This window comes from Pan paniscus, chromosome 3, assembly GCF_029289425.2.
Source record: "Pan paniscus chromosome 3, NHGRI_mPanPan1-v2.0_pri, whole genome shotgun sequence".
Classification (NCBI taxonomy): Eukaryota; Metazoa; Chordata; class Mammalia; order Primates; family Hominidae; genus Pan; species Pan paniscus.
The window spans coordinates 181876161-181898518 of record NC_073252.2 but is presented as its reverse complement, the minus strand read 5'-3'; the positions used below and the strand labels follow the sequence as shown (position 1 = coordinate 181898518).

The 22358-nt window shown below is 43.8% G+C and overlaps 1 protein-coding gene across 2 annotated transcripts in view; it reads left to right on the top strand.

Moving 5' to 3' along the window:
* Window positions 1–22358, top strand: part of ENPP6 (ectonucleotide pyrophosphatase/phosphodiesterase 6) — a 132038-nt gene that overhangs the window by 46843 nt on the left and 62837 nt on the right. For both annotated transcript variants that reach the window (XM_003823458.4, XM_034959477.3), the window contains exon 2: window positions 16975–17154. In XM_003823458.4, the coding sequence (XP_003823506.2) occupies window positions 16975–17154 (180 nt within the window). The remainder of the gene's footprint in view (window positions 1–16974; window positions 17155–22358) is intronic.

Sequence of the window (22358 nt, the reverse complement as noted above, 5' to 3'; positions counted from 1 at the left end):
CGTGATGCGAGAGCAAGTACATGCACCACGTGCAGTGGATTCTTGCCTAAGGCACATGGAACCTGAATCTAAGACCTGTAGATCAAACTAGGAGTCTGCAAGAAATACAGGAGACTAAGGAACATGCTAATGGTACCATGAGGATACAATCAGCCTAATCCAGAATATAGGATGTTTTCAGACAGATGACCCAGTTCCCTCCATAAATAAATAGACAAGAATTAATAAAATGGAGGAGAACCATTATCAGTTAAAAGACACTCAAGAAACATAAATAAAATGCATGGGTTTTGTTTGAATGCTGATTCTTTTTTTTTTTTTTTCCTTCTTTTCTTTTTTGAGACAGAGTCTCACTCTGTCACTCAGGCTGGAGTGCAGTGGTGCAATCTCGGCTCACCACAACCTTCAACTCCCTGGCTCAAGCGATTCTCCTGCCTCAGCCTCCTGAGCAGCTAGTACTACAGGTGCACACCACCACACACAGCTAATTTTTGTATTTCTTGTAGAGACAGGGTTTCACCATGTTGCCCAGGCTGGTCTCAAACTCCTGGGCTCCAGAGATCTGCCAGCCTTGGCCTCCCAAAGTGCTGGGATTACAGGCGTGAGCCACCTTTCCCAGCCTAAACGCTGATTCAAATAAACGAATTTCACAGAGGCATTTTAAAGATAATTATGGAAAACTCAACATGGACTGGGTATTGAATGATATTAAATAGTTATATTCATTTTGTTGGGTGTGATAGCAAGAGTATGTTTTTTTAAAAGTCCCTCAGTACTAGAGACAGGCACAGAAGTCTTTATGACTTCAGATGGGATGTCTGGTATTTGCTTTACAAATATTCCAGTGTGGGGAGGAAGACACAGGAAACCAGGGCGGAGCACTGTCCCGTGTTATCACACTGTTTTGTGCATTCGAATATTTTCATAATAGATAATTTTTAAACTAAATGTAAGCTCTTCATGAGAGGTAAACGTAGGTAGTCATCACTTTTAACACAAAGTCGCTTGTGAGATTTGCCACCGGTGATTGGCCTTGGAGAAAGGGGCAAAGTCAGGCAGCTAAGGCCCAGTGCTCAGAAGCCTCAACTGTGGCCTGGAGCCTTCATCTATAGCGGCTCTAAACTGGTGCCCTCCACAGCCAGGACCCTGCCCAGGAGCTGTGAGCTCAGAGGAGGAGGGCAAGGTGGCCAGAAATGTGATGACGGCAGAGAGAGGAGCCAGGGACAGGCAAAGGAAGCAAGTGACAGAAATCCCAGGCCTGCTACTCCAGGCAGAGAGAGGGCTGCTAGCTCCTGCAAAAAGAAGCAGGGGTGAGGCAGGAGCCAGGAGAGCGGAACTCACCCTCCCCTGCTGCCCTCCCCGCGGCCCTGGCTGTAGCCCCAGCGTCTCTTCCTGGGACCATGTCTTCACATGGGGACATTTCTTCCCAGCTCGGCCACCGAGAGGAATGGATTCCTCCAGCATGAAAAATCCTCCCGCCCAGCCTGGATCCTGGAGCCACGGTCACTGTGGCAGGAATGCGGCTCCTCGCTGGCCTGGCTAGGGCTAGATGCCACACTTTGCCCTCTCCCCAGAGCCAGAGAGGTTGGGTCACAGACGCTCCTGAATGGGCCATGCAGGGCGCAGGAGGAATTTCGCCTTTGGAGGAACAAAGGGGTGTTCAAAGTTAAACGTCCCCTGCAGTGACCATTACAAATTGTGGTTTAAAAAAATCATAAACTTAACCAAAAGAGGAACTAAGAGAAGGAGGGAAAGAAAGGGCTGGGGTCAAGAATAATAAAATCCCAAATAAGAAGCACACATCCTAAAAGGGAAAATGAAACACAACAAGGGTTAGGAGGGTGGGGTGGGGGAATGAGGAAGCGGGGGGCACAGCACGAGACTCCCAGCCAGGACAGCCCAGGCAAGGCCCCGGCTCCAGGTTCAACGCCCCGAGGCTGGCGTTTGCTGCAGCGCGTGGCCGCCTGCCCGCCGGCCCTGCCCTGGCTCTGCCTACATTCTCGGCATCTTCAGCACAGTCACAAGCAGCTGTCAGATTCCTGCGAATCCTGGGGGTGGCCTTCAAACCGGGAGAAGCAAACACAGAATTCAAGGCTGGCCCAGCCTGGCGCCTCTCGGCGGACTTCGGGGACGGCTGCGGGCGGTGGTGATGACCGCAGCCGCCAGCAGAGGGCAGTGGCGGGCCAGCGTGGCCAGGCTCAGAGGGCTCGCTCCTTGCTGTCCGGAGCCCCGCGGGCAGTTTCTGCCTGTAACTTTCAGCCCCGTGCAAAGCTTCCAGCTTCCTGTGCAAGGCAGATGCAACGTGGTGCTGCTTTTCTTTTCGTCAAGGGGATTTGAGACTTTTCCTCTGCAAATGGTCTGTAGATATCAAGTAAGAAATGGACTGCCCGGCCCCATCCCTCCCTAGAAGAGGATTTTTCAAAGTGCCATTTTCAAAAGTGGCCTTTTAAAAGGCCCATTTGATAGGATTGGCCTTTTCCACGCCAGACATCGTGCGGAAGACATCGTGCCAAAGCTTTCCCTACCTGAAACCACTTAACTCTGAAAAAAGGTATGATTATCTCCATTTTTCAGAGGAGGAAACTGAGGCTCAATAAAGTGGAATGAGTCGTGTGAGGTGGCTGGGATGGGATTTGAACTCTGGTTTGCTGGGCTCCAAAATTCCTTCCACTTAGGCCACATGGTTTTCATAGGTCCTCAGTTCCTGCCAGTTCTCATCCTACCTGTTCCTTCTGTTTTTAACTAAAAAATCTCCCCTATTCCCGTGGAGTCTAACGTTTGGACTGGGAAACTATCAGAAGGATGCAGCCCCCTTGAGTTGCTCTTTGATCCCTAAAGCAGATTATCTGTCAACAGCTTTTATGCAAAGAGCACTCAAGGAGGATTATAGACGTGAATCACTGAATGAGACCCAGTGTCTGCTCCCAGCACCATCTGTTGATATGCAGATCACCGGTGATCATTGATCAGGACAAACCAGCTGCGGCTGCTGTGAAGTTAACTCCTGAGACTTGAGAGGCTGCTCTCACTTCTCTATGGGCGCACCTGGCCCGAGGCCGTGAACTTGGGCAGGCCAGCATCATACCTACGTCACATATTCTAGCAATGACAAACAAAACTAACCAAGCTAGCAAAAATGAGCTTGCTTCCACTTGTTTCTTTTCCCCCAAAAAAGCGGGCGGGGGATGGTTGACTGATGGGTTTGTACTTGATTCAGCTGGTAAAGTCCCTGATTAGTTCACACTCCTTAAGAGCTGGGTTCCATCATTCTCTATCAATTCCCGGCATTAAAAGTTGATCCACTAATATTCTGGTAACTAGTCTCTTCTGTTTGAAATCATCACTCATTGGCCATTCTAAGTTCTACTCCAATTGAAAAGCTTGATCCCACTTTGGGAGGCCAAGGGGGGCGGATCACCTGAAGTCAGGAGTTTGAGACCAGCCTGGCCAACATGGTGAAACCTGTCTCTACTAAAACTACAAAAATTAGCTGGGCATGGTGGTGGATGCCTGTAGTCTCAGCTACTTGGGAGACTGAGGCAGAAGAATAGCTTGAACCCAGGAGAAGGAGGTTGCAGTGAGCCGAGATCGCACCACTGCACTCCAGCCTGGGCACCAGAGTGAGACTCTGTCTCAAAAAATAAAGAAAGAAAAGCTATCCTAAATGTGCTTTTTTTTACTGAGTTAAATTTCCTATCCTTACCTCCCAACCCCTGCCCCAGGCACAGGTGGGGCAGCTGCGGGATGAGTGCAGTGTCTCTGCCCGTGGCATGAGGAGAATTTCTGTCCTAGGTGAAGACACGGGAAGAGAACATAAAAGGGGTACTCCCACCACCTGCAGGCGGAGCCTGGTTTTTGCCAAAGTCACCACCTACTAGTGTGAGGAACGCAGCCAACCTGGTCACTGGGGAGAGGAGGGAGCCCAGTGGGTGGGAAAAGGAAGCTTTATCACAAGCCAGAAGACGGAGGTGCTTCAGGATGGAGATGTTGGCTGACTTTTCTGTATGGAGGTAGACATGCCCCAAGTAAGAAGCTCCTCCCTCCAAATATCTACCATCTTTTGAGAAGCCTCTATAAGAACTCAATAAAATGGGAGTGTGCCTCAAAAGAGATTTCATTTTCAATGCGGTAATTAATTATTGCTCTTTTCCAACTTTGCACAGTGGTGAAGATGAATTGGATTGTCAGGAAATTTCTTTGAGCTTTGTTAAAAATTAGCTTTCTAAAAGTAAAAAGTGTTTAAGTCAAAACTTCAGGGCTCACATATTTTGTCCTTATGCAGGAAAATTATTTTTGTTTCCTTTTCTGTATTCTACTTGTTAAATAATTGCACCAAGCTGGCAGGCGCTGCAGAAACATAAAGCAACGCATTTATTTTTAAGTCCAATGACCTCAAAACAATGAGTGTGAATGTTCCTAATCAAAGATGTCTCCTCTTTTGGGGTTATTTTTGTTGCAGTCCCTACACTTCACACTATAATCAAAGCCCATTATCTCAGCCTTACAATATTTGTGTCTCAGAATCTAACGACGACTGTGTCTGGCACATACATCAGGAGTTGCTTTTAAAGATGTGCAAATTGTGAGCTTTTCTTTCACCTCAATCTTGCATATTTCATTGGAAACCACTTCTTTAACATCCAAAGTCTGTCTTTGAACACGTTAAAAAAATAAAATGGATTTCCCAACAGAGGTTATCTGCAAGGCAAATTTCAATTTTTAAGTTAGTTACTTTGAGCAATGCATTGTTAATTCTTTCAAGTCTCTTGGGTATAAAGTAGTTATTTGAAAGTTCACTAATCTAAGCAGGGTCTAAACTAATCTTTACACCTCCAAATGCTCAAGGAAAAGTACTAAGGGGAACCTACTAGTGGGAATATCTGACTTATTTAACATTTTCTGGCTGCTTGGCTCTGAATCGAATATATAAAGTTACTTCTTGTAACCATGTCAATTTGAGATAGTATATGTACGTTCAGTCTCTAAAATGTATCCATTATCTTGAGACCCCTGATTTCAGAACTTTGGGAGCCTCTCTTTCCACAGCTGGCTTCTTTCCAGAGGAAGAGGAAGCTTAACATTACCATCTCCTTTGTTGATATCCCTAGTCTGAGAGTATTCCCTCCTTAGAGGTATTTACGGTAAACTTTGATGCATAATAGTTGATTGCAAGAGATAAGAGAATGTCTGGCATTCCAGAGATCTGTGCATCTCCATGTGGTTACTTTGCTGAGAGTCTCAGAATCAGGCCTGACTTACGAGTTCATTTGTATTAAAATGGCAAGCCCTGGTGAACTGATGAGGCCACACCGTGGCTGGAGGGGAGCAGGTGCTGGTGTGGGGGAGGGCGGATGCTGAGTCAGAGACCTGGTTGGGACTGGGGTTCTGCCCTCTTCCTTAGCTGTGTGGCTCCAGCCTCCTCACTCAGCCACTTTGAATCTTAGTTCTTAAGCATCTGCAAAATGGGGGTAATATTCTCCATCTCCTAGAGTTATGTTTAAGACTGAGATGCAAATGTAAAGCATTTAGTTCCAGATACAAAGGAGTTGGCCAAGGACTGGGAACTATTATAATTAAACTGATCAGCAAGTGTCCAGAAAATCGATTTCTGCCTTTGGACCTAGGTGATGAGCTTCACCCCTCCAGAGTCCCAGGTAAAGCGCTTCCTCAGTGGGCTCAGCCCCAAGACTTTCCACCTGGACTGACATGTTCCTCTGAATGCATCGTGTCCTTGAGGCTGGAGGCTTCACAGAGTGCATGATAGCAAGTGTAACACCAGCAGCTTCCTTCTCCTGTGGGCTTCCTGAGTGCTGGGAATCACGTGGAGTGCTGGTTCATTCTGGTTGCACAAGTGTTGGTAGACTGCAGTGGTGAAGAGCTGAGCCTAGGGATCCAGGCTGCCTGATTTAAATCCTGGCTCCAGTATACCTGGTGGTGTAAGACTTCAGGCAACTCACCTTCTCTGCCCCTCAGTTACTTTACCTGGAAAGCGGGGCTAACAATAGTACTTATCCCTTAGGGCCACGGTGAAGACGAAATGTGGAATTCCTTTCCTAGGCCTGCTGTAACAAAGTACCACAAGTTTGGGTGGCTTAGAGAAACAGAAATGTGTTGTCTTTTAGTTCCGGAGGTCAGAAGCCAGAAATTAAGGTGTGGATGGGGCGTGCTCCCTCTGAAAATTCCTTGGTTCTTTAGCTTCTCGTAGCCCCAGGTGTTGTCTGGTTTACAGAGCCATCTCTCCCTCTCCAAATATCATCTTCCCTGGGTGCAGGTCAGTCTCTCTGTCCACATTTCCCGTTTTTATAAGGACACCAGAAATGTGGGATTAGGGCCCACCCTAAGAACTTCATTTTAACTTGATGCCATCTGTAGAGACCCAATTTCCAAACAGGGTCACATGCTGAGGTACCTGGGGTGAGGATTTCAACACATCTTTTTGGGGAAACACAATTCAATCCATAAGAGATGCCCTTAGAACACTACCTGCAATATAGCAAGCGTCACCTGTGCATGGACCGTTTTTATCTTTAATGCTCGTTGCAATCTAGCCCGGAGAGTATCATGAATCCCATTTTAGAGAGAGAAAAAGTGAGGCTTTGAGAAGCTGAAGATTAGACTCAATTGCCACAGCTAGAAAGTGAGATGACCCTGACCCAAACTCCTCTGTCATCTCTCCACTGTAGCCACCATCTCCCAGAGGCGACAGAACGCCCACAGCCCAGGTCCCTGTGCTGTCGCACGTTGTTATAACCCAGGCTTCCAGCGGGTGGCCCCAGAGGCCTGCCTGCAACTCTGGACTCAGCGCTCCATTGAATGCTGCCTCTGGGCAAAAACCTGTAGGTTAGAAAAGAACGATTTCCAAGATCCTTCTTAGTGTATGGTAAGCCCCACTTATATCCCCACGTTTTGACTAAATTGATGTGCCTCAAATGTAACCCCACGTCTCCCTTTTCTGCCAGCTGTTTTGATCTCTAGTAGACACAACCACTGTCGCCTAACGGAAACACACATAGGCCTCAGAGAAATAAAACGAATGCCTTAAAAATTAAAGATTACTATCACTTTCTAAAGGTGGTTATACACCGGAATTAAGAAAGCGTTCATGCAATTGAGGAATTCTTCATCAGCTGTAGAACCTGATTGTTCAGCGATATAACCAGCTATGCAGTTGTTTTTCTGCATATATGTTTGGACACGTGAATAAAATGTTGTGTTTTTTTTTAAACCGAGAGCATTCACCTTGAAATCAGCATATGTTTCATATTCCAGAGTCCAACTGTAACCATAAATCTGTTATTGTCATGGAAAGTGAAGTGTGAAGAGTGTGATATGAGAAGCCGGGAGATCCAGGTTCAAGTCACCCTCGTTCCCTTTACTTCTTCACCCCAACCACTACTTATTGGAATTGTGGCCTTGAGCACACACTCAAGCCTTTTACCCCTAATATATACAAAGGGCAGGGAGTTATTCCTCACCCCTGAAATTGCAGGGAGGGGATTAGACTAGGAGGCCGCCTGAGGTCCCTTCCATTCCTGAGAATGTGTGATACCATCAAAGCTCACAAGTACTTGTTGAGGGACTCTCAGCTTGCGTGGTCTCTGATATTTAGTGAAAGATCCTTGCCCAAGTGATCGACATGATTTTCTTGAAAAATCCACGTCTTAGGATTTTCCCTGGCCCTTGCACTGGAGAGCCTCTGTTTGCCTGTCTGCCCTCCTCTGCTTTCTCCAGCCTGCCTTGAGCCTCAGCAGGTGACCTTGAGGGATGGCCTCTAGGACAGTGGCTGGAGAGGCAGGTCCACTTGCTATTCACCACTCGGGGAGCGGAGAGGGTGGGTGGTAATGGCACGCTGCTGCCATTCCTCCTGGGTTGCTTCTTCATGCCATTGGCTCCCCTCAGCCCAGCCCACACCTTTGTAAAACCCCTGAATTAAACTCTGTGCAGCCTGTTTATTGCCAGGGCCTTGAGTGAGTCCAGCTGTGACCATCTTGAATTGTGCTAGCCCCGCATCTAGCACATCAGTAAGAGCATCTCACCTTTCAAAGAAAGTGAACTCTGAGTGTGGGGAATAGCAAAATGCCACATTTTACTGGCATGAGGACTATCCTAATTCCTACTTCAATAGGAAGCCCTCTGTCTTGGCTCATTCCCCTCCAGTCATTCGTTCCCTCCCTCCCTCCCTTCCTTCCTTTCTTCCTTCTTTCCTTCTTTCAAAAGTTGAAATAACTTAGGCTTCAAAATAGGCTTCCAAAGTTGAAATAACTTACTCTCCCATTTAATAGATTATTGAAGTTGTCTTTGTAGAAAAAGCAAACTTTCACATATTCATTCAAGTACTCAAGAAGATCAGGGTGATGAGAGCATTATCCAACAATAGTCATGCATTTGAAGTTTCTTCCTTCCTTTCTTCTTTCCTTCCTTCCCCCCTTTTTTCCAGCACCCTATGAGCCTGCAAATATAAGTTGAACAAGAACACTGGAGGGCTGAACTGCTTTTGAGAAAACTTTGAAGTTTGGAGAGAAATTTTGGAGGGGGTTGCTGTGGAGCAGAAAATAGGGAAGCAATGAGACAGTGAGATGTGCAGGCTGGGTCCTTGAGAGTGGTGGCCAGGAAAAAACCATGCGGGAAGGGGGGCAGTGGTTGCTGGAAAGACTGGGGATACCTTGGATGCCTTTTTTCTTATTATTTCAATAGGTTTTGGGGAACAGGTGGGTTTGGTTACATAAGTAAGTTCTTTAGTGGTGATTTCTGAGATTTTGGTACACCCATCACCCAAGCAGTGTACACTGTACCCAATGTGTAGTCTTTTGTCCCTCACCCCCTCCCACCCTTTCCCCCAAGTCCCCAAAGTCCATTACATCTTTCTTATGCCTTTGCATCCTCATAGATTAGTTCCCTCTTATGAGTGAGAATATACAATGTTTGGTTTTCCATTTCTGAGTTACTTCACTTAGAATAATGGTCTCTAATTCTATCCAGGTTGCTGTGAATGCCATTATTTCATTCCTTTTCATGGCTGAGTAGTATTTCATGGTATATATATACACCACACTTTCTTTATCCACTCATTGATTAATGAGCATTTGGGCTGATTCCCTATTTTTGCAATTATGAATTGTGCTGCTATAAACATGTATATGCCAGTATCTTTTTCATATAATGACCTCTTTTCCTCTGGGTAGATACCCAAGAGTGGGATGGCTGGATTGAATGGTAGTTCTACTTTTAGTTCCTAAGGAACCTCCACACTTTTCCATAGTGGCTGTACTAGTTTACATTCCCACCAAAAGTGTAAAAGTGTTCCATTTTCACCACTTCCATGCCAACATCTATTATTTTTTTATTATAGCCATTCTTGCAGGAGTAAGGTGGTATTGCATTGTAGTTTTGATTTCCATTTCCCTGATAATTAGTGTTGTTGAGCATTTTTTCATGTGTTTGCTGGTCATTTGTATATCTTCTTTTGAGAATTGTCTATTCATGCCCTTAGCCCAGTTTTTCATGGGATTTTTTTTTCTTGCTGATTTGTTTGAGTTCCTTGTAGATTCTGGTCATCAGTCCTTTGTTGGATGTATAGATTGAGAAGATTTTCTCCCAGTCTGTGGGTTGTCTGTTTACTCTGCTATTTCCTTTGCTGTGCAGAAACTTTTTAGTTTAATTAAGTCCCATCTATTTATTTTTGTTTTTGTTGTGTTTGTTTTTGTGTTCTCTGTCATGAAGAGACGTTGAATGTCTAATGTTCAGTTGGAAGTTCTTCGCGTTGCCCTCAATCTTCCCCTCCTCTCCAGACTGAATCCCCAATAAAATTCACCCAACTGATGAATATTTCATGTGAGGAGATTCCTTTTTGTCATATAGGAAAGGGCTGAGCTACATTTCTAGACAACATATGTCCTGGAAGCAGGACTATGGAGGTAGAGATGCCTGCAGTTATGTGCATCTCCTGGGGACTTGTGAGAATCTTGGTGGAAGTAGGATTGGAACCAGTCATACGGAGAGCTCAAGAGAGAGAGAGAGCTCCAGCTGACCTCTAGATTGCATTCATTTGTGTGACTCTCCCCCAATACTCATAGTAATATAAGTTAATATTAACAGTGCTCACTATGTGCTATGTATGTTTATGTGCATGTACACATATGTGCATGCACACACACTCTCTGCTTTGCACAATTCAGATATGCACAAAACTGAATTACCACAGATTAAATAACGTCTATTCTCCAAATAATCCCATCAAAAAATGGGCAAAAGTCATGAGTAGACAATTCTCAAAAGATGATATACAAACAGCCAACAAACATATGAAAAAATGCTCAATGTCACTATTAGGGAAATACAAATCAAAACCACAATGCAATACCACCTTACTCCTGCAAGAATGGTTATAATTAAAAAGCAAAAAAATGATATATGTTGGTTGGATGTGGTGAAAAGAGAACGTTTTTACACTGCTGGTGAGAATGTAAACCAGTACAACGACTATTGAAAACAGTATGGAGATTCCTTAAAGAACTAAAAGTACAACTACCATTTGATCCCGCAATACCACTACTATGTATCTACCCAAAGGAAAAGAAGTCATTATATAAAAAAGACACTTGCACATGCATGTTTATAACAGCACAATTCATAATTGCAAAAATATGGAACCAACCTAAGTGCCCATCAATCAATGAGTGGATAAAGAAAATGTGGTATATATACACCATGGAATACTATTCAACCATAAAAAGGAATGAAATAATGTCTTTAGCAGCAACTTGGATGCAACTGGAGGTCATAATTCTAAGTGAAATAACTCAGGAATGGAAAAGCAAATATCGCATGTTCTCACTTATAAGTGGGAGCTAAGCTATGAGAATGCAAAGGCATAAGAATGATGTAATGGACTTTGGGGACTCATGGCAAAAGGGTGGGATGGGGGTGAGGGATAAAAGACTACACATTGGGTACAATGTACACTGCTTGATGACAGGTGCACCAGGATCTCAGAAATCACCACTAAAGAACTTATCCACACAACCAAAAACCACCTATACCACAAAATCTATTGAAATAAAATATTTAAAAAATAAAAAATAATAATGTCAGTTCTCCAACAACATGATTCAAATTTCAGTTACCACAGTATATTGACTAAAATAAATCTGGCAACCCTAATTGTAGCTACTGTAGCATAAACTATAAACTTCCTTGCTAGTCCTCAGTCCACTAGGACTATTTATCACTATGCAAATAACAAATATGCATCATGATTGTTGGTCAATCACATCACTTCTTTCATAGTCTGCTGGTGATTGGCTGCTGCTCGTCTAATATTAGCTCATGCACAGACAGCAAAGCATGCAGCTGTGTTGCCTCCCTGTGTCCCACTGATAAACCCATATAGTTCAACTTCTAATGCATTACTATTGTTGGATAATGCTCCAGGTCCCGCTGACCCTCTTGAATACTTGAAAGAATATGAGCAAATTTGCTTTTTCTATAAAAACAACTTTAATCATCTATTAAATGGGGCAATAAGTTATTGCAACTTTTGAAGCCTATTTTTTCGATGTAAGTAAGCTGTATTTCAGACAGGTTATTGATGATACAATCGGAGATAATGCAATTTATTCAGCTAAGCTTTGGAAGAACTATGACATAAAACATGTAGCCAGAAACATTCAAGCATCACGACAGATAGGAAGAGCAAGTAATATGCATGGAGGATGGCAGAAACTCTTACTGTACTGGAAAATAACTTTGCAGGATTTCAATCAAATGTAAGTGGAATTATGGAAGAGATCATTGACCATGTGAATATTGACACTGACATCATTTACAAAGCTCTAGGTATGCAGCCCAAGGACCTTAGTGATGGTGAATTTATTGGCATAAATGAAGAAAAAAGTTGTGAAAAAAAGGATGCAGTTGTCCCAGAGGAAGTGACACCAGCAAAAACTTCACATTAAAGAACCCCTGGAGCTATTTTATGACATTGAAAGCACAAAGGATAAGATGTCGAAAGCCAATCTAAACTTAGAAAGAAGATAACAATTCCCTAAGGCATAGAAAAGATGTTCACTCATATTTTTTTATATCTCTAGAAGAAGAAGCCAAGCACTATTCAAAGCATTCTTCATAAATTTCTTACAAAGAAATAGTGCCCTTTAATTCTCCGTGTTTCTAATACTATAAATTATAAAATACTAATAAATTATAATTGTACACTTCTTCCTTCATTTTGCTGTATAACTGAGAGTAGGAGAATTTTCAATATTTTGACAAACATTTTTAAGTGTCACAGAACAATCCTATTCCCCCCACCCCACCCCGCTGATTATTAAGATAGCTTTTCATGGTTTTGGCTTGCACAGCCATTTTTATGGTTCGACACTGCCATGCAAAGGGATGACTGTTCACAATAATTGTTACGATGCCCATTACTCAGATGAGGCAATGGAGGCTTCAGAGAGTCTAAGCTACTCGTCCAAGATCATGCAGACAGTAATTAGTAGAGTTTATACTTGAACATATGCAATCTGGCTCCAAGATTCATTCCCTTAACCACTGTGCCATATTATTGTCCATAGCAGACTGTGAGCCAAAGACAGAGACCATTTCTTTTTTATCTTTATATCCTTAGCATGCAAACATTATCTAATAAATACATGTTGAGTGGATGCAAAAAGAATAAAAGAGGTAAGGAACTATAAAAGGAATTGACATTGACTCTTTGAAAACAATGAGAAAAAATTAAGACTGATTGAAATCTAAGTAGTAGCAACCTTATAGATGTCCACTGTTAAAGAGAAACTTGGTTGGGCACAGTGGCTCATGCCTGTAATTCCAGCACTTTGGGATACTGAGGCGGGTGGATCACTGGAGCCCAGGAGTTTGAGACCAACCTTGGCAACATGGCAAAACCCTGTCTCTACAAAAAAAAAAAAAAAAAAAAAAAAAATTAGCCAAGTTTGGTGGCGCATGCCTGTGGTCCCAGCTACTTGGGAGGCTGAGGAGGAGGCTGAACCTGGGGAGGTCGAGGTTGCAGTGAGCAATGATTGCCCCACTGCACTCCAGCCTGGGTGACAAAGTGAGATCAGGAAGAAGAAAGAGAGAAAGAGAGAGAAAAGGAAGGAAAGAAAGGAAAGAAAGGAAAGGAAGGAAAAAAAGGAAAGAAAGAAAGGAAAGAAAGAGAGAGAAAGAAAGAAAGAAAAAGAAAGAGAAAAAGAGGAAAGAAAGGAAAGGAAGGAAAGAAAGAGAAAGAGAGAGAAAGAAAGAAAAGAAAGAAAGAAAAGGAAAGAGAGAAAGAAAGAAAGAGAAAGAACGAATTTATTTATGATGCTTGTTAAAGATGGTAAGGCTAACTTTCTTTAAGGAGGAACCACTGTGATAGACGGAAGGATGCTGCAGTGGGATCCAGCAGTGAGAGAGAGATTGGGCTCCACTCCAAGTACAACAGACAAGTAGAGATTGATAGACAAGGAACATGGTGGGGTCAGCGGATGCAAAACTACTAAGAAGAAACATCAAGGGATTCTGGCCAATGAATTCTGGCTAGATCTACTCAACAGAACTCTTGCTGAAGGCAGGCAGGGTGGTGAGATATTGAGGGTGGTCAGATACCAAGCGTGGAGGATTATCACTAAACTGACTTAGCAGGATTCTTGCTCAACCTGGACTCTACAAGAAAAAGGAAGGAAGCCCAAGGTTGGGTCTAGTTGAGCAGAGGACTCAGAAGTCAAAGAGAAAGTCTCTGTGACCATGAGTTATAGGTAAGATGGACATATCCTCTACCTTCTCACGGGATGTGAAGGCCAGCCATTTCTGAGATGAAACATATAACATGGTGCAGAAGTTTCTGGGGGCTTGCTAAGAAACTTCTTGTGATGGTCACTATGTCGAACACACTTGAGTAAGACTCTGTGGAATGAACACTGAAGGTGTCATATCCCACCCCCTTCATACAGCAGTTCTAGCTATGGGAACGATTCCAGGAGCTCTCTCTGAGAAAGGCAAACACATATTTCAAAGCCCCCAGGGTAGTCATTTGGAGGAGGAAGAGCAGTAGACATTCCTTACATCATACCTGAAAACCACCTGCAATTGTGGTGTTGGAGGATGTCAGGAAAGTTTCTACTCAAGCCTTGAGCAAAGAGACCAAAAAACCAAACCACATCCAAGCTCTGTTTGGAAAGCACAACCAGAGAAAAACCCAGAACTGCAGTTGTATAAAAATAGATATGGGTCAGGCAGGAATATGGAGATGAGAGCTCGTGGGCTGCAGAAGCCAGTACATTGTGTTCTGTTCTGTTCTTTCAGCCACCAATTTTACCGAGGCAATAAAAATGAAAGAGCAAGAGAGGCAGAGGGTTGGTAGGGAAATCAGCTTGAGTCTGAGTCGACTTTGACTGTTCCAAGCACAGACTGCAGCCTTACTGTATTCATGGGAAGGCGGGAGAAGATCTGAAGCAGCCTCCTCCTGCCGGCTTCCGGGAAAGGCTGCTCTTCCCAGAGCAAAGGAAGCCCTGGGGACAGCACACCCTCCCATCTCAGCTCAGGGCCCAATCCACCAAAAGAAGAAACCCAACTTTCTCCACAGGAGTCTGAGGTGACCTTCTTGAAAGCCCTCCACCTTATAGGAATTCTCTGGGAGAATGTTCTCTCCGTCTCTCTCTCTGTCTCTCTCTGTCTCCCTCTGTGTTTCTGTCTCTCTCACACCTGTGCATGCATGCACACACACAATCCAGCCATACAACAGCTCTGCAATCCACAAGAGGCTCCTTATAATTTTCTACTCAGAGAGCAGAGAACAAAGAAGAATGAGTGAGTTTGGACACTTTAGAGTCCAGAGTGCTAAATATGTGTGTTGAAGAGAAGAGAGAAATTTTCACCAAATGATATGGGGTTTCTGAGATATACAAGTATAGATTATATGTACTTTAAAAACTGTTTTTTGGTTGCTTCATGCTTCCTTGTATGCAGCCTTGTGAAAACTACATCATGTGAAGACTCCATTTATCTCTGGGTTTCATGGCCTTGTTCTAAAATGGTCCAAACAATTCAAGCTTGGAAGCAGAGATCCCTCCGCCCCTCTCACTCGGCATCTCTCCCTATTATTCCCATGTCTGATATCCCTGGTCCTTTCCTGATGATTCATTCAGAGGCTCTTCTTTGGTTCCTGACCTCAGGAATGATGCTTCCCACACCCCCTTCCGATTTTGCACATTTGCTCAGCTTCTTTGCACACCAGCTGCTGTTGAGATAAACTCCTGCACTTGGAAGGGCATCAGAGAACATCTATCTATAAGGAAAGACTGTCCATGAAGGAGGCCTTTTCCTATGGATATGATCATGGTTATTTTGCCTTGTGAAAGGATGAGTAAGCATCATTAGGATAATACAATTTGTGACACAGAATGCAAAATTTTGAATAAAGGAAATAGATAAGTACTTTTACTTATAAGAGGGGCTCTCTTAATATGATTCAACTTTCATATACTAAAAACGATAATATAGTTGAACCAATAAGATTAGGACCCTACTTTTAATAAGTTGGTGAGAACATACTAGGAATTATCCTCTGCAACAGGGTGAGCGAGGGTCCTCATAATTCTGAAGTTGTGGCTGCAACCTGTTCTCCTTCTCAGACCCAGCCCTGGGAAGCCTGGCTCTTTTACACAGAGGACCCTCTGTTGAGTATTAAATTACAAGTCTCTTGAGGATGGGCATGGCATTTATTCAGATTGGAATCTCTACATCTATCACAGCCTACAATACATAGGACTATATATATAAGAGCACTGAATACATGTTAGTTGAAACAATAAATAAAATAACTTCCTTAACCATTGCCAAAATTGCTCAACATCTTAATTTTATTTTATTTTTAATTGTATTAATCTTTTTAATGTGAAAGTTTTGGTCAAGATCAAAACACTAATTCTACAGCTTTGGGTGAAAACCATTTTTGCAGGGATCTCTGGGAGCATAGTAGCATAGTTTGTGGCCTGCCTTGCTTTCTGGGATGAAATGAAAGGTTTTTCCATTTGATATTTTTAGCGTCTATTTTCCAAATAGTATTTTATAATTTTTCTTTGTTTCTGTTTAAAAATAAAATTTTGGGAGGGGGTGGGGAGAAGAAACGACGACAGTAAAACAAAGAAGAAAAGCCACTTGATTAAGCATAGTTAGGGAGCTCAGTGAAGCATGTTTCATCCTGGTGCCAAATGACGCTCACTAAAATTGCAGCAATTTTTGATGCATTTGCCAATGTTTGTGTTATTTTTACTTTAAAGATGTAACAGATTGCTCCAAAATAAATAATTTAAGCCTAATGTTTCAAAAGAGTCCAAGCGTTTGCGTCTCTCACTTCTGGCTTGTCTTCTGGGACTAAGCTGTGCTCAACAGAACCAGCCCTCGTTTCTGTATAACACTGCATTTGAAGGGTTGTTTTCCTGCTTTGTTTTTCAAAGTTGAATCTATTTTTCGCCATTCTGTTCCAGACGTCATAGGTTTTATCACTGTTCAGAGCTGAAGCAACAACTCTTATCTAAGAAAGGAAAGAATAAATGCTATAACAGCTAGATTGCTGATCTCACGGGAGGAGGGTTTGGAGGGTGCAGAGAGGGCTCTGGGGTGAGAATCTGAGACCAAGTCTCAGAGGAATCCACAGATGTCCATGCTAATTCATATTTAGACTTCAAGCTCTGCACAGTGTACTCAGTGTAACTTAAAACAGCTGACTTGACAGGGTGACGTCACTCTAAATGACCCCACCCTCCATCAATTAGTGGACCTCTAACTGGATTGTCTACCTTCATGGCACAGCTTAAGAAAAAAAAATCTGATTTTTTTTAAAAGTCAAAAGCAAATCTTTATGCTGTTCTGTACTTCCTAAACGAGCACGAATGGCTTATATGATCAAGAAACAAAGATAAAAATAGAAACCACCAGAACCGTAAACTGACAGCTGTGTTCTCATTGACATAGGCCGCCATTGTGAAGTCCATCAGATGATCGGGAACTACATGTGGGACCCCACCACCAACAAGTCCTTTGACATTGGCGTCAACAAAGACAGCCTAATGCCTCTCTGGTGGAATGGATCAGAACCTCTGTGGGTCACTCTGACCAAGGCCAAAAGGAAGGTCTACATGTACTACTGGCCAGGTGAGTGTGTGAACATCCATTCCAAATCTCAAATCATCATAGAGTCTCCAAGGACAGTCGGTGTCAAGTTACTGTTTGAAGACCAAGCCGTGGTTTGGAAAATGGGATCTTTATGTAAGAAATATGTATTGGCTGGGCACGGTGGCTCAGGCCTGTAATCCCAGCACTTTGGGAGGCTGAGGTGGGTGGATCACCTGAAGTCGGGAGTTCGAGACCAACCTGACCAACATGGGGAAACCCTGTCTCTACTAAAAATACAAAATTAGCCGGGGTGGTGGCGCTTGCCTGTAATCCAAGCTACTCGGGAGGCTGAGACAGGAGGATCGCTTGAACCCAGGAGGCGGAGGTTGCAGTGAGCTGAGATTGCGCCATTGCACTCCAGTCTGGGCAACAAGAGCAAAACTCAATCTTGAAAAAAAAAAAAAGAAAAAAGAAAAGAAATATGTCTTATGGGCACATTTTTTAAAAATGTGTTTTTAACTCTCTAACATCAGACCAGAGATAATGCTATTTCCTGATTCTCTTGACATAGCAAACACCAAAGGATAGCTTGCTTTTTTTCATGTGCAAAATGTTAGATATACAGGAGAGAGAAATTATAGGGTGCTTACTTGCTTTACAAAAAAAAAAAACAGTGTACCATTTCCATACGTCATTGAGCTCCTCTACAATATTGAAAAGAGAATTGGAAGCACTCACTATTTTTTGGTAGCCCATGAAATGAAGTCCCTTTGTGTTAAGACTCCTGTGCTGCACATATACACCATGGAATACTATGCAGCCATAAAAAATGATGAGTTCATATCCTTTGTAGGGACATGGATGAAATTGGAAACCATCATTCTCAGTAAACTATCGCAAGAACAAAAAACCAAACACCGCATATTCTCACTGATAGGTGGGAATTGAACAATGAGATCACATGGACACAGGAAGGGGAATATCATACTCTGGGGACTGTGGTGGGGAGGGGGGAGGGGGGAGGGATAGCATTGGGAGATATACCTAATGCTAGATGACGAGTTAGTGGGTGCAGCGCACCAGCATGGCACATGTATACATATGTAACTAACCTGCACAATGTGCACATGTACCCTAAAACTTAAAGTATAATTAAAAAAAAAAAAAAAGACTCCCGTGCTACATCCTAGCTCAACGAGGTAAGTAGTCATGCAAACTGCCTCGGCTGCTGTGAGAAGTCCTTGGGACACCCTCATCTTGGTCACTGAATATCTTTCATTAAGGATGAGAGGATTCAGTGATAACAATACAACCCGCTTCCCATTGTCTTTCCATTGGTGGGATTCATTATTTAGGTAAGTGGTCAGTTTACCTTTCCCACGCCCGTGGCAATAGACACTTTTTTCCTCATTCTCAATGGTGTCATCCTGATGATGGCCATTATGGAGGAAGATACCAGGGGAGGCCTAGAACGTTGAAGGCATAAATGAAGAGCAGCCTGTAGGAGATGGGGTGAAGTGGCTGAGGGGGTCGAACTGGTCTGGATTGAGGACAGCGGCAGCCTGATGGGTCTGTGAGTGGGCGGTGGGTTGTGAGATGTGTAGTCTGCAGGGAGGGGGCAGTGGAGAGGGGGTGAAGGCCCACAAGGATTGCGTGGGTCTTCAGCAGGAGTTTGGAGGATGCTGGATGGAGGTGGCCGTGTGGGGAGCTGCTGGGGCACTCCAGGCTATGCAACTCTCAGAGGTACATGGAACACAGACACACGGAGACCGCGGAGGGCAGCCCACCACCCAACTGCGGTGCGGCGTGGCACGTGCCCTACAAGCTGCTGCAGAGCAGTGGCCTCACCCGCAGGTGAGCTTCTGAAGGCCAGGGCAGGCTGCATGAATTCACAGCTGGGCCAAGCAACAAAGACATAGCCAGCATAGGCTCTCCCAGCAGACACAGCTTCAGGGGGGTTGATCACAATTTCTTCAGAAGACACCTAAGATTCCTTCCATAGCAGCCATCTCGGCTGACGCAAGACACCTTTGAGCAAAGAAAAAGGAAGAGTTTAGGAGGATTCCATTATCTTACAAGGAGATAACTTTTCGTGGAGTTGGACTAGATTTAAGGAAGGAAGTCACTGCACGGAGCAGGCTCATCAGGCTTGCTAAAGGAGCCAAATCCAGGGGTGAGTTTGACTCTTCTAGCAAGTGTGATGAGGTCAAAGCACAAAGATTTTGTTGCACTTTGAGGTCATTCTCAGAGGCATTATTATCAACAAATTCATACATAGGCATAGCAGAGGGAATGGATTGGGCACACTGCATTAGGGACCACCTGGAAACAAATCTGAGGCCCATCAAGATGAACGTGGCCAATACCATGAGGATTATCTTCCATGATATCTGAATAGTTTGACTTTCACTATCTTAGAACTTAAGTTTTTCCTGCTTTGAAGAGCACACCCTCACACACAAAACCTTCCTGCCAACAACCCTTGAGCCCCCTCCACATAAGATCTCCTGGAGAGGGCCTTTCAGCAGCCAGGATGCCAGTGCTACAGCCAAGTGCGAGGAGATCCTACTGAGGAGCAGTCGCCGTATTGCACACACTTCTCTCTGCAGCAGTACAGGGTATTATTATTGTGCTTTATCTCCTTTTGTTTTTGACAGAGTTTCACTCTTGTTGCCCAGGCTGGAGTGCAGTGGCGTGACCTCTGCTCACCGTAACCTCTGCCTCCCCAGGTCAAGTGATTCTCTTGCCTCAGCCTCCAGAGTAGCTGGGATTACAGGCGTGCACCACCACGCCTGGCTAATTTTTGTATTTTTAGTAGAGACAGGGTTTTACCATGTTGGCCAGGCTGGTCTTGATCTGCTGACCTCAGGTGATCCACCCACCTTGGCCTCCCAAAGTGCTGGGATTATAGGCATGAGCCACTGCTCCAGGCTTTTAGCTCCTCTTGGAGAATACAAATTTATATAGCACTGAGTGTCTAAAGAAATCTGAAAGCTAATTTGCATGAAAAATATCTTGTTGCTCCTCCAAAACAGCTCCTTCAGGACAAGAAGGGACCAATATCTTCCTCTGATTCACAGTCTAACAGCTAATGGGATGTGACAAAAATGCCTTAAGATCAGTTATAGTGTTAACTCTCAGGAGGAAAGAAGCTATAAAGATAGCCTCCTAGAGTTTCCTCAGTGACCTAAATGAAGATTTGCTGAAGATCTGGCTGTGCTGAAGTCTTCATAGATATAGAATAAAGTCTCTAGTCTCTCAGACACTGTCTAGTCCTTCTAAACTGGATACTCAAATGAAACTCTCAGAGAGCCAGCTGTCTCTGCTACCAGCCCAGCAAGGTGTGCCCTGGCACCCTCTCATCTTCCTGGGGGGCAGCTGCAGTATTTCTGGTTGCTGATATCGTTTCTCTGTCTACCCTGGTTCCCTCCAGCCTCAGCCAATAGCCCAGTGAGCACTCATGTGTCTCTGCAAGATTAAGTGAGGCACAGGGGCATTTCTTCAAAACACAACTTGATTGTATTTTTCTTCTTAAATCCTCCTCTTCCTTCTCCACTCCCCACAGGATATTGTACAGACCTCTCGGTGAGGCCTGGAAAATCTTCGTTGCTCTAGTGAACTGGGTTATGACACGCTGAGTCTCGCCATTAAGTCAATATTTAGAAGTGCAATTTAGAAATGGCACTAGTTCAAGTCTTCCTGTCAGGTAGATAAAGCAGCAGGCTGAAAAATTGACCCACAGTGAAGAGTCCAACATACTCCACCTCAAGTCTTGAGGCGTTTAATATCGTTCAACAGGCCCTTTAGCACCCCACCCAATGTTGCCATTGGAGTGCAGGGAGAAATATGCCTCTGGAAATGATCCCAGACCCTAAGTCAGGGTAGGCCCCCCAAATCAGCCAGAAATTGTATATATGACCCAGTAGTGTACTGCAAGGAGTAAGAGCTGAGTGTGTGTTGTTCACTCACTTAATCCCTCCACCCTATCCTTCTAGTTGAATGTTAAAAGAATTGGCAGAGGTTGGGGGTGGTGAGGAAGAGACTCCAACATTCACTTCATATTGGAAAGAACCCAAAGCAGATAATAACTATGGGAGGAAGGAGGGAAAATAGGGAATATGGGAGAATAGTAAGATATGGTGTAGAAATGCAGCTTGATTTCTTTGGATAAGCAGGGCTACCTTACATGGTGGCAGCAGTTTTTAAGTTTATTTTTACGACTATTATAAAATACAAAAAAGGAATAAAAAATAGCAACCTTTTAAGAGTCTGTGCTTAAAACTCTTTGGAGTTCTAAGTCCACATCTCCCACCATGCATTTTGCAATGTTAACTCCCTACAGCCAAGCAGTAGGAGGACTTGGATGCAACCACTCGTGTGCTCCTGGAATGGTGTTGGGTGTGAGTCTGGGCTCTTCTCCTGGCCTCTTCCTGTCCAGGGCAGGCCTTCAGACCAATAAGACACCTTCTATGTAGAGAAAGACACATTTCCACCTGGTTTCCAATCCCACACTTTCCAGCAGTGGGCTGAGTGGGGAGTTAGTGGGTGGGCACTTGACTCAGCTTCTATCAAGTTTTGCTTGTTACAATCAAGGTGACATCATCTGGATAGTAGGAGGCATGCAGTGGCTATTGGTGAAGAATTATGGATCAGGTACAGCCTCTTTCTCTTTCCTGCCATGGTAGGTCCTTGACAACCTTCAGTCAGGCTGACCTTAGAAGCAGAGGCTCAGGCACAGGGAAAATTAGGAGCTCAGCATTGCTCATACAGAGGCATGAGTAAACCTGATAGCTAAGTCACGGCCTCTATGCATGTGACACCAATCCTCTGGTTAAAAACTGGAATTTTTTTCAGGCAGATGTCAAAACATTGGAAACACAAGTGGTCTGGATATCCACTACTTTTTAAATAACATTACCAGTTTGGCATTAGACTTTGTGGTTTATGTAATTTTAGGACTGGAAAAGGCCTTAGTCAAGGCATAATTTGCTGGCTCCTGCCCTCATTAGTCAAGAACCTCTTTAGGAAACTGATAAAAACTGTAAACGTCCTTCCAGAAGAATGCATCCACATCCACTACACTCACACTTTTGTTCTCATGTAGTATAAGAGATTACGATGCTGAGGATTGCCAAGCGGTCCTTGATGTGATAACATACACATACCTATGATAGCTAATTGATTTGGTTTTTTAATGCAATAGAAATGTGTTAAAAACTCATCAAAGTATCAAATGAAACCTA